A 19249-nucleotide genomic window follows, 5' to 3' on the forward strand; every position below is an offset into this window, starting at 1 on the left:
TGTAACCCTGACAATAATGTATTTATTTTCCCTTAGTACTTCCTGCTCCAGACCAGCTGACTGTTGATTCAGTGGACATCACATCAGCTGCTGTTAGCTGGAGCCAGCCAGCAGAATTGGACCAAACCCGACATCATTACCAGATCTCCTATCGCTGTTCAGGGACAGAACCACACATCACTACCACATCTTCACCCAGCATCACTCTCTCTGACCTGCAACCTGCTACTGAATACTCTGTCACTGTCTGCACTGTGCTGGAAAAGGGAAAGCAAAGTCAACTGGTGTTAACGACCCTCACCACAGGTAACTACCCTACTTAAGTATTAGTTCTGGTTATTAAAATGACTGTATGTGAATTCCCCAGACCTCAAAATGCAGTTTGGTGCTGAAAACAATGAATGTTTATAATATCTGAGTTCATGCTTTATTCCATTTCTGTGAGTCATCAGTGGTGGTGTCAGAGTCCTTCAAGAACAGTGGGTTTGGAGTCAGGTGCAGAGAGCAGAGGGTTCGAATAAATGTATATTTATTATTACCGGGAAAAAACGGTCACGCCAAAAACACAAGGCGCATTAACTGACCGGCCCATACACAGGACCATACACAGGACCATACACAGGACCATACACAGGACCATACACAGGACCATACACACAGGACCATACACAGGACCATACACAGGACCATACACAGGCCCATACACAGGACCATACACAGGACCATAAACAGGACCATACACAGGACCCAAAACTGTCTGGAGAAACAAAACACAAAGGAACATCCACAAACTAACAGCATAGCAATCCCGCACAAACCTAGGCGGGCCTAACAGGCTTAAATAGACAAACATCAAGAAACACAGAAAGGAACAGGTGCAACTAATAAGACCAAACTAACAGAAAAGGAAAAAGGGATCGGTGGCGGCTAGTAGACCGGTGACAACGACCGCCGAGCACCGCCCGAACAGGCAGGGGAGACACCTTCGGTGGGAGTTGTGACAGGTTGAAAAAGTAACCATTTGTCATACTTGAGTAAAAGTAAAGATAATAGAAAATGACTCGAGTATAGAGTCACGCAGTAAAATACTACTTGAGTAAAGTCTAAAAGTATTTGGTTTTAAAGATACTCAAAAGTAAAAGTATAAATAATTTCAGATGGAACCATTTTTATTTTTTTACAGATAGCCAGTGGTACACTCCAACACTCAGACATCATTTCAGATTAGGGTGTCCGCCAGATCAGAGGCAGTAGGGATGATCACTTGATAAGTGTGTGAATTAGAATATTTTCCTGTCCTTCTATGTATTCAAAATGTAACGAGTACTTTTGTGTATCAGGGAAAATGTATGGAGTAAAAAAGTATGTTATTTTCTTAAGGGATGTAGTGAAGTAAAAGTAGTCAAACATAAATAGTAAAGTAAAGTACAGATACCTTAACTACTTAAGTAGTACTTTCAAGTAATTTTATTAGTACTTTCAAGTATTTTTATTAGTACTTTCAAGTATTTTTTATGTAAGTACGTTACACCACTGTGAGTCATTATGTCAAGGAGTTGATCTGCTTGCTTTAACTTTATCCAAAGTACAGCGTAAAACACTTGTTATTGTGGAGAGGATTTATAATCACAGCATTCTTTTAATTTATATGAATTTATGAATATAAATCAAATCAGTTTATTTGTCACGTGCGCCGAATACTTCTCCAAGAGATCGCATAGCAGTTCAGACGTCTTTTGTCCTCGTCTTGTCGTGTCCTGTATATATATATATTTACAACTTTTTTCACATACATTTTATTTTTATTTTCCATCAACTCATCTTCTAAACACTCTCCTGCAACCAGCCTCACCAATTTATATTTATAAAAAAGTATTATTTACCTCAGATCTGTAATCCTCCAAGAAGCTAGCCAGAAACTCCAAGAAGCTAGCCAGAAACTAGCCAGAAGCTAGCCAGGAGCTAGCCCAGAAGCTAATCCAGAAGCTAATCAGAAGCTAGTTAGCTTCTTTACTGGCAAATCGTTAGTATTCAGCTAACCACGGTTTGTGGTCATCAGCTATCCTTTAGCTCGAAAATCCATCGAAAATCTATCGCCAGTTTTGTACGGCGCAGCGCGGCTCGGAACGGAACATACCGGACCAATTTTTCTCTCCATGTCCCTGGATTTCAACTGCTCTCTGGACATTCATACCCGGATCTCACAGCTAGCTAGCTGCTATCCGTGTGACAGTCGGCTTTCGTCGATTCCGGAGCAAACATCGATTGTTCCGGTGCTAGCCAGCTCCGTCAATCACTCCTGAGTTCCATCATTCACTCCTGGGCTGCAGTCACCTATCTGGACCCGTTTCACTGCCTACGCGGAGCCCCACCGGGCCTTCACAACTGGACTGCCAACGTTATCTACCTGAATGAGATCCGGCTGGCTCCTCTGTCGCGACGTTACCTGAACGCCCATCTGCGGCCCGCTAACCGTTAGCTGTCTTACCGGCTGCTATCTGAATAGACAATCGGACAATTTATTTATTTTTATTATTATTATGTTTTCTTCTCGGGCCTCTATAACTATATCTATTGTTCTTATTTTTGTTGTTGTTGTGTGATTTGGATTAATCCCCTCTACCTCACGGAACCCCACTAATCTACTGACCGAACGCAAGAGGTGGCTAACAACAGACTCCATCCTATGCTAGCTTGCTACCGGTTGGCCTGGCTAGCTGTCTAAATCGCCGTGACCCTCAACCAACCTCTCCACTCACTGGACCCTTTTGATCACTCGACTAAGCATGCCTCTCCTTAATGTCAATATGTCTTGTCCATTGCTGTTCTGGTTAGTGTTTATTGGCTTATTTCACTGTAGAGCCTCTAGTCCTGCTCACTATACCTTATCCAACCTATTAGTTCCACCACCCACACATGCAATGACATCTCCTGGTTTCAATGATGTTTCTAGAGACAATATCTCTCTCTTCATCACTCAATACCTAGGTTTACCTCCACTGTATTCACATCCTACCTTACCTTTGTCTGTACATTATACCTTGATGCTATTTTATCGCCCCCAGAAACCTCCTTTTACTCTCTGTTCCAGACGTTCTAGACGACCAATTCTTATTGCTTTTAGCCGCACCCTTATTCTACTCCTCCTATGTTCCTCTGGCGATGTAGAGGTGAATCCAGGCCCTGCAGTGCCTAGCTCCACTCCTATTCCCCAGGCGCTCTCTTTTGACGACTTCTGTAACCGTAATAGCCTTGGTTTCATGCATGTTAACATTAGAAGCCTCCTCCCTAAGTTTGTTCTATTCACTGCTTTAGCACACTCTGCCAACCCGGATGTTCTAGCTGTGTCTGAATCCTGGCTCAGGAAGACCACCAAAAATTCAGACATTTTAATTCCAAACTACAACATTTTCAGACAAGATAGAACTGCCAAAGGGGGCGGTGTTGCAATCTACTGCAAAGATAGCCTGCAGAGTTCTGTCCTACTATCCAGGTCTGTACCCAAACAATTTGAACTTCTACTTTTAAAAATCCACCTCTCTAAAAACAAGTCTCTCACCGTTGCCGCCTGCTATAGACCACCCTCTGCCCCCAGCTGTGCTCTGGACACCATATGTGAACTGATTGCCCCCCATTTATCTTCAGAGCTCGTGCTGCTAGGCGACCTAAACTGGAACATGCTTAACACCCCAGCCATCCTACAATCTAAACTTGATGCCCTCAATCTCACACAAATTATCAATGAACCTACCAGGTACCTCCCCAAAGCCTTAAACACGGGCACCCTCATAGATATCATCCTAACCAACTTCCCCTCTAAATACACCTCTGCTGTCTTCAACCAAGATCTCAGCGATCACTGCCTCATTGCCTGCATCCGTAATGGGTCAGCGGTCAAACGACCTCCTCTCATCACTGTAAAACGCTCCCTGAAACACTTCAGCGAGCAGGCCTTTCTAATCGACCTGGCCGGGGTATCCTGGAAGGATATTGACCTCATCCCGTCAGTAGAGGATGCCTGGATATTTTTTAAAAATGCCTTCCTAACCATCTTAAATAAACATGCCCCATTCAAGAAATTTAGAACCAGGAACAGATATAGCCCTTGGTTCTCCCCAGACCTGACTGCCCTTAACCAACACAAAAACATCCTATGGCGTTCTGCATTAGCATCGAACAGCCCCCGTGATATGCAGCTGTTCAGGGAAGCTAGAAACCATTATACACAGGCAGTTAGAAAAGCCAAGGCTAGCTTTTTCAAGCAGAAATTTGCTTCTTGCAACACTAACTCAAAAAAGTTCTGGGACACTGTAAAGTCCATGGAGAATAAGAACACCTCCTCCCAGCTGCCCACTGCACTGAAGATAGGTAACACTGTCACCACTGATAAATCCACCATAATTGAACATTTCAATAAGCATTTTTCTACTGCTGGCCATGCTTTCCACCTACCCCTGTCAACAGCACTGCACCCCCAACAGCAACTCGCCCAAGCCTTCCCCATTTCTCCTTCTCCCAAATCCATTCAGCTGATGTTCTGAAAGAGCTGCAAAATCTGGACCCCTACAAATCAGCCGGGCTAGACAATCTGGACCCTTTCTTTCTAAAATTATCTGCCGAAATTGTTGCCACCCCTATTACTAGCCTGTTCAACCTCTCTTTCGTGTCGTCTGAGATTCCCATAGATTGGAAAGCAGCTGCGGTCATCCCCCTCTTCAAAGGGAGGGACACTCTTGACCCAAACTGCTACAGACCTATATCTATCCTACCATGCCTTTCTAAGGTCTTCAAAAGCCAAGTCAACAAACAGATTACCGACCATTTTGAATCTCACCATACCTTCTCTGCTATGCAATCTGGTTTCAGAGCTGGTCATGGGTGCACCTCAGCCACGCTCAAGGTCCTAAACGATATCTTAACCGCCATCGATAAGAAACATTACTGTGCAGCCGTATTCATTGATCTGGCCAAGGCTTTCGACTCTGTCAATCACCACATCCTCATCGGCAGACTCAACAGCCTTGGTTTCTCAAATGATTGCCTCGCCTGGTTCACCAACTACTTCTCTGATAGAGTTCAGTGTGTCAAATCGGAGGGTCTGTTGTCCGGACCTCTGGCAGTCTCTATGGGGGTGCCACAGGGTTCAATTCTTGGACCGACTCTCTTCTCTGTATACATCAATGAGGTCGCTCTTGCTGCTGGTGAGTCTCTGATCCACCTCTACGCAGACGACACCATTCTGTATACTTCCGGCCCTTCTTTGGACACTGTGTTAACAACCCTCCAGGCAAGCTTCAATGCCATACAACTCTCCTTCCGTGGCCTCCAATTGCTCTTAAATACAAGTAAAACTAAATGCATGCTCTTCAACCGATCGCTACCTGCACCTACCCGCCTGTCCAACATCACTACTCTGAACGGCTCTGACTTAGAATACGTGGACAACTACAAATACTTAGGTGTCTGGTTAGACTGTAAACTCTCCTTCCAGACCCATATCAAACATCTCCAATCCAAAGTTAAATCTAGAATTGGCTTCCTATTTCGCAACAAAGCATCCTTCACTCATGCTGCCAAACATACCCTTGTAAAACTGACCATCCTACCAATCCTCGACTTTGGCGATGTCATTTACAAAATAGCCTCCAATACCCTACTCAACAAATTGGATGCAGTCTATCACAGTGCAATCCGTTTTGTCACCAAAGCCCCATATACTACCCACCATTGCGACCTGTACGCTCTCGTTGGCTGGCCCTCGCTTCATACTCGTCGCCAAACCCACTGGCTCCATGTCATCTACAAGACCCTGCTAGGTAAAGTCCCCCCTTATCTCAGCTCGCTGGTCACCATAACATCTCCCACCTGTAGCACACGCTCCAGCAGGTATATCTCTCTAGTCACCCCCAAAACCAATTCTTTCTTTGTCCGCCTCTCTTTCCAGTTCTCTGCTGCCAATGACTGGAACGAACTACAAAAATCTCTGAAACTGGAAACACTTATCTCCCTCACTAGCTTTAAGCACCAACTGTCAGAGCAGCTCACAGATTACTGCACCTGTACATAGCCCACCTATAATTTAGCCCTATCAACTACCTCTTTCCCAACTGTATTTAATTTATTTATTTATTTTGCTCCTTTGCACCCCATTATTTTTATTTCTACTTTGCACATTCTTCCATTGCAAAACTACCATTCCAGTGTTTTACTTGCTATATTGTATTTACCTTGCCACCAAGGCCTTTTTTGCCTTTACCTCCCTTCTCACCTCATTTGCTCGCATTGTATATAGACTTGTTTATACTTTATTATTGACTGTATGTTTGTTTTACTCCATGTGTAACTCTGTGTTGTTGTATCTGTCGAACTGCTTTGCTTTATCTTGGCCAGGTCGCAATTGTAAATGAGAACTTGTTCTCAACTTGCCTACCTGGTTAAATAAAGGTAAAATAAATAAATAAATAAATAAACTTACAAGCCCTTAACCAACAGTGACATTTTTAAGTAAAAAAAATATATTAGGTAAACAATAGATTAGACGTTTTTTTTATCTGTCATCTGCAAACTTAATGATGCTGTTGGTGACGTGCCTGGCCTGCAGTCACGGGTGAACAGGGAGTACAGGAGGGTACTGAGCACGCACCCCTGAGGGGCTCCAGTGTTGAGGATCAGCGTGGCAGATGTGTTGCTACCTACCCTCACCACCTGGGGGCCCGTCAGGAAGTCCAGGCGTGGGGGACGGCCCGTCAGGAAGTCCAGGCGTGGGACGGCCCGTCAGGAAGTCCAGGCGTGGGGGACGGCCCGTCAGGAAGTCCAGGCGTGGGACGGCCCGTCAGGAAGTCCAGGCGTGGGACGGCCCGTCAGGAAGTCCGGGGGGGGCGTCAGGAAGTCCAGGCGTGGGACGGCCCGTCAGGAAGTCCGGGGGGGTGGGGGGGCGTCAGGAAGTCCAGGCGTGGGACGGCGCCGGAAGAAATGGTGCCGGAATAGCAGAAACACTTCATTTTTGTTACATTACAAATCAGCGTCTCTTGTGACTTCTGCTTTAGCTTATTTCTTCCCATATCAAAAGGAATTGCAAACTGGCTTTTTCTATTTTTTAAACTACTATTCTACTTTTCCTATTGTAGTCTATTTCTGTAGTTAAACGATAACACTGACAATAATGTGTTTATTTTCCCTTAGTACTTCCTGCTCCAGACCAGCTGACTGTTGATTCAGTGGACACCACATCAGCTGCTGTTAGCTGGAGCCAGCCAGCAGAATTGGACCAAACCCGACATCATTACCAGATCTCCTATCGCTGTTCAGGGACAGAACCACACATCACTACCACATCTTCACCCAGCATCACTCTCTCTGACCTGAAACCTGCGACTGAATACTCTGTCACTGTCTGCACTGTGCTGGGAAATGGAAAGCAAAGTGAACTGGTGTCAACAACCTTCACCACAAGTAAGGAAGTCAAATACGTCAAGTTTGTCACCAGACATAAAATTATCGAACCTTAACTAGTTATAAAATAACTATGAACTAATCATAATGGATATGTCAGCATGGGATGTTAAGGTCCAGTATCCTTCCTGATGAGAAATATGATGGTGAATTCCCCAGATCTCAACATGCAGTTTGGTGCTGAAATTAATCAAAGTTTTTTATAGTGTCTGAATTCTTGCTTTCTTCGATTAGTGTGAATAATTATGTCAAGGAGTTGATCTGCCTTTGCTTACTATAACTTTATCAGTAGTGCAGTGTTAAACACTATTGCGGAGAGGATTTAGAACTGCAGTGTTTTTTGCTTTGTTGCCATGGTGACAACAATGTAGCAGTGAAGTTGATAAATGCATATATAACCTCTGTTGTGACTTATGCTTTAGTTTATTTCTTCCCTTCCCATTACCCTCATAAAACTGACCATCCTACCGATCCTTGACTTCCACGATGTCATTTACAAAATAGCCTCCAACACTCTACTCAGCGAATTGGATGCATTCTATCACAGCGCCATCCGTTTTGTCACTAAAGCCCCATATACTCCCCACAACTGTGACCTGTATGCTCTCGTTGGCTGGTCTTCGCAACATATTCGTCGCCAAACCCACTGGCTCCAGGTCATTTTTAACTCTTTGCTAGGTAAAGCTCCGCCTTATCTCAGCTTGCTGGTCACCATAGCAACACCCACCCCTAGCACACGCTTCAGCAGGTGTATTTCACTGGTCACCATAGCAACACCCACCCGTAGCACGCACTTCAGCAGGTGTATTCCACTGGTCACCATAGCAACACCCACCCGTAGCACACACTTCAGCAGGTGTATTTCACTGGTCACCATAGCAACACCCACCCGTAGCACGCACTTCAGCAGGTGTATTTCACTGGTCACCATAGCAACACCCACCCGTAGCACACACTTCAGCAGGTGTATTTCACTGGTCACCATAGCAACACCCACCCGTAGCACACACTTCAGCAGGTGTATTTCACTGGTCACCATAGCAACACCCACCCGTAGCACGCGCTTCAGCAGGTGTATTTCACTGGTCACCATAGCAACACCCACCCGTAGCACACACTTCAGCAGGTGTATTTCACTGGTCACCATAGCAACACCCACCCGTAGCACACACTTCAGCAGGTGTATTTCACTGGTCACCATAGCAACACCCACCCGTAGCACACACTTCAGCAGGTGTATTTCACTGGTCACCATAGCAACACCCACCCGTAGCACACACTTCAGCAGGTGTATTTCACTGGTCACCATAGCAACACCCACCCGTAGCACACACTTCAGCAGGTGTATTTCACTGGTCACCATAGCAACACCCACCCGTAGCACACGCTTCAGCAGGTGTATTTCACTGGTCACCATAGCAACACCCACCCGTAGCACACGCTTCAGCAGGTGTATTTCACTGGTCACCATAGCAACACCCACCCGTAGCACACACTTCAGCAGGTGTATTTCACTGGTCACCATAGCAACACCCACCCGTAGCACACACTTCAGCAGGTGTATTTCACTGGTCACCATAGCAACACCCACCCGTAGCACACGCTTCAGCAGGTGTATTTCACTGGTCACCATAGCAACACCCACCCATAGCACACGCTTCAGCAGGTGTATTTCACTGGTCACCATAGCAACACCCACCCGTAGCACACACTTCAGCAGGTGTATTTCACTGGTCACCATAGCAACACCCACCCATAGCACACGCTTCAGCAGGTGTATTTCACTGGTCACCATAGCAACACCCACCCATAGCACACGCTTCAGCAGGTGTATTTCACTGGTCACCATAGCAACACCCACCCGTAGCACACACTTCAGCAGGTGTATTTCACTGGTCACCATAGCAACACCCACCCGTAGCACACACTTCAGCAGGTGTATTTCACTGGTCACCATAGCAACACCCACCCGTAGCACACACTTCAGCAGGTGTATTTCACTGGTCACCATAGCAACACCCACCCGTAGCACACACTTCAGCAGGTGTATTTCACTGGTCACCATAGCAACACCCACCCGTAGCACACACTTCAGCAGGTGTATTTCACTGGTCACCATAGCAACACCCACCCGTAGCACACACTTCAGCAGGTGTATTTCACTGGTCACCCCCAAAGCCAACACCTCTTTTTGCTGCGTTGCCTTCCAGTTCTCTGCTGCCAATGACTGGAACGAATTGCAAAAATGACTGAAGTTATATCTCCCTCACTGACTTTAAGCATCAGCTGTCAGAGCAGCTTATCGATCGCTGCAGCTGTACACAGCCCATCTGTAAATAGCCCATCCAACCAACTACCTACCTCATCCAATATCTGTTTTTGTATTTCTACGTGCACATCCTCTTCTGCACATCTATCACTCCTGTGTTAATTGCTCATTTGTAATTACTTTGCCACTATTGGCCTATTTATTGCCTTACCTCCTTACTTCATTTGCACACACTGTATACAGATGTTTCTATTGTGTTATTGACTGTATGTTTGTTTACTCCATGTGTAACTCTGTGTTGTTTTTGTCTTACTGCTCTGCTTTATCTTGGCCAGGTCGCAGTTGTAAATGAGAACTTGTTCTCAACCGGCCGACCTGGTTAAATAAAGGTGAAATAAAAAAATAAATATCAAAAGGATTTGCAAGCTGACCTTTTCTACTTTTAAGCTACTATTCTACTATTCTACTTTCCCTCCTGTAGTATATTTCTGGAGTTAAACTGTAGCCCTGACAATAATCTATTTTCCCTTAGTACTTCCTGCTCCAGACCAGCCGACTGTTGACTCAGTGGATACCACATCAGCTGCTGTTAGCTGGAACCAGCCACCAGGATTAGACCAAACCCAACATCATTACCAGATCTCCTACCACTGTCCAGGGACAGAACCACACATCACTACCACATCTTCACACAGCATCACTCTCTCTGACCTGCAACCTGCTACTCAGTACTCTGTCACTGTCTGCACTGTGCTGGAAAATGGAAAGCAAAGTCAACTGGTGTCCACAACCTTCACCACAAGTAAGGAAGTACCATACTTAAGTATTGTGCCTGGTGTTAATGTAATGAATGTGTTGCGATGTTCCTGCTTGTTTCTGTTCCTGTGGGTCATTATGTCAAGGAGTTGATCTGCCTCTGCTTGCTTTAACTTTATCAGCACTACAGTGTAAAACTCTTGTTATTGTGGAGAGGATTTATAATGCATTCAGAAAATATTCAGACACCTTGACTTTTCCCACATTTTGTTCTGTTACAAACTTATTCTAAAATTGATCAAATGTTTTTTCCTCGTCTATCTACACACAATACCCAATAATGACGAAGTGAAAACAGGTTTAGAAATTGTTGCAAATATATAAAAAACAGATACCTTATTTACATAAGTATTCAGATCCTTTGCTATGAGACTCGAAATTGAGCTCAGGTGCCATGAGGTCGAGGGAATTACATTTCTAATGCCAGTGGGACTTTGTGACAATGATCACAATGTCTCCAACGTACAGCGCTCCCGGAGCAATTAGGATGAAGTGCCTTGTTGAAGGGCACAACAACAGATTTTTCACCTTGTCTGCTCCGGTATTTAAACCAGCAACCGTTTGGTTACTGGCCCAACACTGTAACCTCAAGGCTACCTGCCTCTACCTTACCCCTACCTACAGTGCCCGTTAATATTGAGTTTACCTGCCTCTACCTTACCACTACATACAGTATCCTCTGTTAATATTGAGCCTACCAGCCTCTACCTTACCCCTACCTACAGTATCCTCTGTTAATATTGAGGCTATCAGCCTCTACCTTACCCCTACCTACAGTTCCCTCTGTTAATATTGAGTCTACCTTACCACTACATACAGTACCCTCTGTTAATATTGAGGCTACCAGCCTCAACCTTACCACTACATACAGTTCCCTCTGTTAATATTGAGGCTACCAGCCTCTACCTTACCCCTACATACAGTACCCCCTGTTAATATTGAGGCTACCAGCCTCAACCTTACCACTACATACAGTACCCTCTGTTAATATTGAGGCTACCAGCCTCTACCTTACCCCTACCTACAGTACCCTCTGTTAATATTGAGGCTACCTGTCTCTACCTTACCCCTACCTACAGTATCCTCTGTTAATATTGAGGCTACCTGTCTCTTACCTTACCCCTTCCTACAGTATCCTCTGTTAATATTGAGGATACCTGCCTCTACCTTACCCCTACCTACAGTATCCTCTGTTAATATTGAGGCTACCTGTCTCTACCTTACCCCTACCTACAGTATCCTCTGTTAATATTGAGACTACCTGTCTCTACCTTACACCTACCTACATTATCCTCTGTTAATATTGAGGATACCTGCCTCTACCTTACCCCTACCTACAGTATCCTCTGTTAATATTGAGGCTACCTGTCTCTACCTTACCCCTACCTACAGTACCCTCTGTTAATATTGAGGCTACCTGCCTCTACCTTACCCCTACCTACAGTACCCTCTGTTAATATTGAGTCTACCTGTCTCTACCTTACCCCTACCTACAGTACCCTCTGTTAATATTGAGTCTACCTGTCTCTACCTTACCCCTACCTACAGTACCCTCTGTTAATATTGAGGCTACCTGTCTCTACCTTACCCCTACCTACAGTACCCTCTGTTAATATTGAGTCTACCTGTCTCTACCTTACCCCTACCTACAGTACCCTCTGTTAATACTGAGGCTACCTGTCTCTACCTTACCCCTACCTACAGTACCCTCTGTTAATATTGAGTCTACCTGTCTCTACCTTACCCCTACCTACAGTACCCTCTGTTAATACTGAGGCTACCTGTCTCTACCTTACCCCTACCTACAGTACCCTCTGTTAATATTGAGTGTACCTGTCTCTACCTTACCACTACCTACAGTACCCTCTGTTAATATTGAGGCTACCTGCCTCTACCTTACCCCTACCTACAGTACCCTCTGTTAATATTGAGGCTACCAGTCTCTACCTTACCCCTACCTACAGACCCTCCGTAGTTATTGGGACAGTGAAGCATGTTTTCTTCTTATGGCTCTATACTCCAAAAGTTTGGATTTTAAATAATGACTATGGGGTTAAAGTGCAACTCGTCAGCTTTAATTTGAAGGTATTGTCATCCATATCGGGTTAGAAATAACAGCGTAATGAGTAATAAAATTGTGAAAAGTTTAGTATTCTCAGAAAATCAGTCCCGGGATAGAAATCTACGTTTTTACATTGCATTTATTTTAGGGGGCAGGAGAATTAACGAGGAGGAAACTCAAATTAACTTTGAGCTCTTTAATTCAAATTCTTTCATTGCAAACAGTAACAATTATTTTCTATGCCACGAGAGGTAGCGGATCCGACCAAATAGGTTGTGGAATCCATCAGTCCAAAACTGAGAGCTGACGGATCCTGTTCCTGCAGAATCCAGCTCAAATAAAACACTGATACAGTAAAACACATTACCACATTACCAAAGATCTGACTTTAATAACTTGTTATTCAGAACATGTTCAGTGGTGGAAGAGACCCTCCACAGTTGCTGCAGTGTTTGTTCTACTGGCTGTGATCATAGGCCTGTGGGATTCCTGTAAGTGAACATTGTTTTTTACTAAAACATTTGTAGTCAATGTTGTGACAGTTACACATTTTGATTGACTTTTCCATTTTACAGATGCAACTTCAGAGCGAGACCAGCTACAGAATAGTCTAAATACCAGGACCACAGAGAGAGACCAGCTACAGACCAGTTACAACACCCCGACTAAAGAGAGAGACCAGCTACAGATAAGTTATAACACCCTGACTAAAGAGAGAGACCAGCTACAGAATCTTCTAAATACCAGGACCACAGAAAGAGACCAGCTACAGACCAGTTACAACACCCTGACTAAAGAGAGAGACCAGCTACAGATAAGTTACAACACCCTGACTATAGAGAGAGACCAGCTACAGAGTAGTCTAAATACCAGAACCACTGAAATAGACAAGTTGAAGAAGAGTCTGAACACTACAACTATGGAGCGTGACCAGCTACAGAAGGAGATAGAAAGACTGAACTGGGAGAACAAAGGTAAATGTGTACAAAGGGCCCACCTTTTTATTTGCTTCCTGATCCACAGTTTCTGTAGTTGACCTGTTATCTCACACACAAGCATATTCAAGAAGTATTGTCAATGCTATCCATGACCATTAGGACCAGAAACAAATTAAGTTGACTGGAGCTGTGTTGTGCCTTTGCGCTCAACACACGCCACAGGAGATCAGAGGTCATCAGAACTACCTAGAACTCAGATTGTATTATTTTTTAGGGGGTAGATCAGCTTTAATGTTGCAGATAGATTGTGGCTTCCTTCAATGTGGAGCGGCAGGGTAGGGGCAGCAGGGTAGCCTAGTGGTTAGAGTGTTGGACAAGTAACCGAAAGGTTGAAATATCGAATCCCCGAGCTAGCAAGGTAGAAATCTGTCGTTCTGCCCCTGAACAAGGCAGTTAAACCACTGTTCCTAGAACGTCATTGAAAATAAGAATTTGTTCTTAACTGACTTGCCTAGGTAAATAATTAAATATAAAAACATGTAATTGTCTGCACCATTTCCAATCCCCCATTTATATTGTCTGTAAAGGGTTTTTCTTTATTTGTACTATTTTCTACATCGTAGAATAATAGTGAAGACATCAAAACTATGAAATAACACATATGGAATCATATAGTAACCAAAAAAGTGTTAAACAAATCTAAATATATTTTATATTTGAGATTCTTCAAATAGCAACCCTTTGCCTTGATGACAGCTTTTCACACTTGGCATTCTCTCAACCAGCTTCATGAGGTAGTCACCTGGAATGCATTTCAGTTAACAGGTGTGCCTTCTTAAAAGTGAATTTGTGGAATTTCTTTCCTTAATGTGTTTGAGCCCATCAGTTGTGTTGTGACAAGGTAGGGGTGGTATACAGAAGATAGCCCTATTTGGTAAAAGACCAAGTCCATATTATGGGAAGAACAGCTCAAATAAGCAAAGAGAAACCACATTCCATCATTACTTGAAAGATTCTCAAATATAAAATATATTTTGATTTGTTCAATAGCATGTGTTATTTCATAGTTGTGATGTCTTCACTGTTATTCTACAATGTAGAAAATAGTAAAACTAAAGAAAAACCCTTGAATGAGTAGGTGTGCCCAAACTTTTGACTGGTAGTATATATATTTAAAAAATATATATATTTTACTTATTAATTCCACATACCCTACCGCCCGTCCCCTAATTGTTGTAAACCAACTGAAAACAACACTTAGTCTTCTACTTCCAGCTTGTGCATACTATAAACATATTATGGACTGAGCATATTTTACAATAATTATATTTAGCTTGTTTTTAGTCCCATCCTTCAGCTCCACTCAACCCCTCCCATCTATATCTGAACACCATCCAGTTTTGATTCATATTTGTCATATTTTTCAATTGTGCTGTGACGTTTCACAAACATCTGGAACCTTTCTAGTCTCACAGATTCCACATATTGTAACAATAAAGTAAAAACGTTTTGCTAGGAGTATTATTATAATATTGATCGATTGACTATGGCTTTTTAAATCACCCAGCAGGGCTATCTGCAGAGTTAGCTCCGGGTAAATGTTGCAATTATTCAGTCATTCCTGAACCTGCGACCAAAAACAAGCTACATATGGACAGTACCAAAACAATTGATCTAATGATTCTTTCTCTAAGCAGCTAAATCTGTGGAGCTGGGATGGTTGTATCCCCTCCATATACAATGCATTCAGAAAGTATTCAGACCCCTTCACTTTTTCCACATTTTATTAAGTTACAGCCTTATTCTAAATTGGATTTTAGAATGGCTATCCTCATCAATCTACACACAATATCCCATAATGACAAAGCGAAACAGTTATTTGGGGGGTGTGCAAATTGAATAAAACAGATACCTTGTTTACTTAACCTCTGAAGTGTCTGACCTTTTTCTTGTTAAATGTTCGCCTAAAATGACATACCAAAATCTAACTGCCTGTAGCTCAGGACCTGAACAAGGATATGCATGTTCTTGATACCATTTGCAAGGAAACACTTTGAAGTTTGTGGAAATGTGAAATGAATGTAGGATAATATAACACATTAGATCTGGTAAAAGAGAATACAAAAACAATGTTTGTTTTCTCCATCTTTATAATGCAAAGAAAGGCAAATATATGACTACGGAATTTAGATTTTGTCCACTAGATGGCAGCAGTATATGTGCAAAGTTTTAGACTAATCCAATGAACCATTGCATTTCTGTTCAAAATGTTGTATCAAGACTGCCCAAATGTGCCTAATTGGTTTATGAATACATTTAAGTTCATAACTGTTCACTCTCTTTAAACAATAGCATGGTATTATTCAGGACCTCAGACTGGGGGCGAAGGTTCACCTTCCAACAGGACAGCGACCTTAAGCATACAGCCTAGAAAACACAGGAGTGGCTACGGGACAAGTCTCTGAATGTCCTTGAGTGGCCCAGCCAGAGCACGGACTTAAACCCGATCCAACATCTCTGGAGAGACCTGAAAATAGCTTTGCAGCGACACTCCCCATAAAACCTGACAGAGCTTGAGAGGATCTGCAGAGAAGAATGGAAGAAACTCTCCAAATACAGGTGTGCCAAGCTTGTAGAGTCATACCCAAGAAGACCTCAAGGCTGTAATCACTGCCGAATGTGCTTCAGCAAAGTACTGAGTAAACTGTCTTAATACTTATGTAAATGTAATAATTCCGTTTTTTATTTTTAATACATTTGCAAAAATGTTTTTTTAACTGTTTTTGCTTTGTCATTATGGGGTATTGTGTGTGGATTGATGACGGGGGATTTATTTTTACATTTAACACTTTCTGAATGCACTGTATATAACCTTCTATTGGTTGCAAGAATTGTGTGTAATAATTTTAACTTAATATGTACATGGAAAATCTCTTCCCCAACGTTGGTTTTCATTTTGAGTAGAACAGACATTTCCATATATTTTTGTTAGCTGCATGTGTAACAACTCTACCAGTCCTATTTCTAGAACGTAGAAAGATTATAACGCTTTACATAAAAAATAAAGTTATTCTTAATCAATTAGTATATTTGAGTTTAACCATAATATTTGGAATAAACTGAAATTACAACCAACTTTTTATGGCTTGTTTTAAAAATAATGATATTTTTGAGATTTTTTTTCATTTTAAAATAACCAAAAGTGAGAGGTTGTAATCTGAATAAAGAGAAAAATGTCATTTTTGAACATGGGGTGAGACATTATTACTAATCTGATGGAGAACCACTTCAGATTTAAGTATAACTTTAGTATGACTGAAGCCTTTAGTGAGAGGTTTAATGTGAAACTTCTAGGGTCCTGTCCTGAAGGATGGAGAAGGTTTGGCTGCAGCTGTTACTACCTCTCTACTGAGAAGAAATCCTGGGAGGAGAGTAGACAGGACTGTCTGGAGAGAGAAGCAGATCTGGTGATCATTAACAGTGAAGAGGAACAGGTGAGAGACAGAGAGAGATACTTTATTTATTATTCCATCATGTGTTAGTAACAATGCTTTTTCTGTGTCACAACAGACATTCATCAATGGGTTTAAATCAGTCAAATATGCCTGGATTGGTCTGACTGACTCTGTTACTGAGGGGACCTGGAAATGGGTGGACGGCACCCCACTGACCACCCCAAGGTAAGAGACTACTGATCTATAATAACACTGACCACCCCAAGGTAAGAGACTACTGATCTATAATAACACTGACCACCCCAAGGTAAGAGACTACTGCTCTAATAACACTGACCACCCCAAGGTAAGAGACTACTGCTCTAATAACACTGACCACCCCAAGGTAAGAGACTACTGATCTAATAACACTGACCTCCCCAAGGTAAGAGACTACTGCTCTATAATAACACTGACCACCCCAAGGTAAGAGACTACTGCTCTAATAACACTGACCACCCCAAGGTAAGAGACTACTGCTCTAATAACACTGACCACCTCAAGGTAAGAGACTACTGATCTAATAACACTGACCACAGTAGAAGGAGTAGGACTGATTATCTGTTTTGTTCATACTCTTTCTGAGAGAGTGGTCAATCTAACTCTGTTGTTTCTACTGCAGGTATTGGTGGAGTGGAGAGCCTGGTGGTGGTACGTACCAGAACTGTGGGGAAATCTATTACATATCGTCAGGCCAAGGCGTATGGAGGGATTTGGGATGTTCATTTTCACAAGAATGGATCTGTGAGAAATAGGCTTCTCATAGGTACTTTTAATGAACTCTACTGTATGTTAATGATGGTCTGAAGACTGGTGTGATTTGATAGAATGGTACTCTGAACTACAGGTAGGAGAGAAACAAATGTTCACATTCAGACAGACACACACACACAAGAAGACACTGATCTGAACCTGAGTCTCCCACAGGAGAAACCAACTTCTTAATTAGATAAGGACGTAATTCCCTCTTGGGCCGAGAGCTGACATTGATTGTTGAAGTCGCAGGTGGGGCTGCTGCATCACGTGACCAGGAGCAACATGACTGACTAATGTCTGCAGCACAAGCTGACACACAATCATGTATTCATACTGTATGTCAAAAAGTGTGAATAAATAGGGGCATAACATCTGTAATCTAGAAGGACAAGACATCTCTCTGCCTCTTTAGGACAGAGTGAATTTTACAGTGTACATTTTAACTCATATCTTGTTCACTTCCTGTTTGTGGAGGCAACACCAGAATGTAGGGTTGGATCATAAATAACCATCAGTTATCAAAACAGTGTCTAAGGTTTTGTTACTAAACTAACTGGGACTAATCATTGACTACAGTAAGACAGGTTGCAATGACTGTCAGTGCAATAAACAGGTCATGACCCCTGGTGACCTTTAATACAGGTAGTGATTACATTCAGCTGTTTTGAAAAGCAGATATTATTTAGCAAGTGAATGTAGTTGTTTAATGGTTGTATTATATTTCAGAGGGAGGGATAGAATCCCAAATGATACCCTATCCCCTTTGTATTGCATTCCTTTTGGTGAGTAGTGCACTATAAAGGGAATGGGGTGTCATTTGGGATTCTCTCACAGCCAGAGAGTTAGGCAGAATACAGGGAGAGACAGCTTACGCACGACTCACCGTGGCCCAATGGAGGCCCGTTGAGGCTCTTCAGTTGGCCATCCCAAGGGCTCAACAAAATCACAACAAGGAAAACAAAAAGACTATCCAAACCAAACCAACCTGGTTGGGAGGCTACTTTCATATAGCTTCTCTGATCAGTAATTACCTACCTGTCAATCATCCATGCCTGAGAGCAACAGGGTTGGGAGGCTACTTTCATATAGCTTCTCTGATCAGTAATTACCTACCTGTCAATCATCCATGCCTGAGAGCAACAGGGTTGGGAGGCTACTTTCATATAGCTTCTCTGATCAGTAATTACCTGTCAATCATCCATGCCTGAGAGCAACAGGGTTGGGATCAATTCCATTTAAAAAAGGAAACGCCACATGTACGTTTAACCATTTCTTAGAAAAGATTACAATGCATAGTCTTGGAGGTTGGCAGTGAGCTACCCTGAAGGAGCAGAGCCTGAGTGAAGTGTCATATTAACTTAATAATATAGAACTGTTCTGTAGAATAGACCACATGTAAGTACAGTGTGAATCCAATTGGCACAATATCTGCTGATGCAATAAACTGATGTCACCACACTCA

At 42.9% G+C, this 19249-nt stretch overlaps 1 protein-coding gene across 1 annotated transcript in view; it reads left to right on the forward strand.

Annotated features, from left to right (window-relative positions):
• The window catches only part of LOC139374628 (fibronectin-like), a 29166-nt gene extending 10436 nt beyond the window's left edge, over window positions 1–18730 (forward strand). Inside the window, exons 4-11 of the mRNA XM_071115661.1 lie at window positions 37–306; window positions 7183–7452; window positions 10254–10523; window positions 13007–13090; window positions 13175–13573; window positions 16892–17031; window positions 17108–17217; window positions 17654–18730. Coding sequence (XP_070971762.1) covers window positions 37–306; window positions 7183–7452; window positions 10254–10523; window positions 13007–13090; window positions 13175–13573; window positions 16892–17031; window positions 17108–17217; window positions 17654–17786 — 1676 coding nt within the window. The 3' untranslated portion in view covers window positions 17787–18730. The remainder of the gene's footprint in view (window positions 1–36; window positions 307–7182; window positions 7453–10253; window positions 10524–13006; window positions 13091–13174; window positions 13574–16891; window positions 17032–17107; window positions 17218–17653) is intronic.
• Window positions 18731–19249: the final 519 nt, after the last annotated feature.

This window comes from Oncorhynchus clarkii, chromosome 19 (assembly GCF_045791955.1).
Source record: "Oncorhynchus clarkii lewisi isolate Uvic-CL-2024 chromosome 19, UVic_Ocla_1.0, whole genome shotgun sequence".
Classification (NCBI taxonomy): Eukaryota; Metazoa; Chordata; class Actinopteri; order Salmoniformes; family Salmonidae; genus Oncorhynchus; species Oncorhynchus clarkii.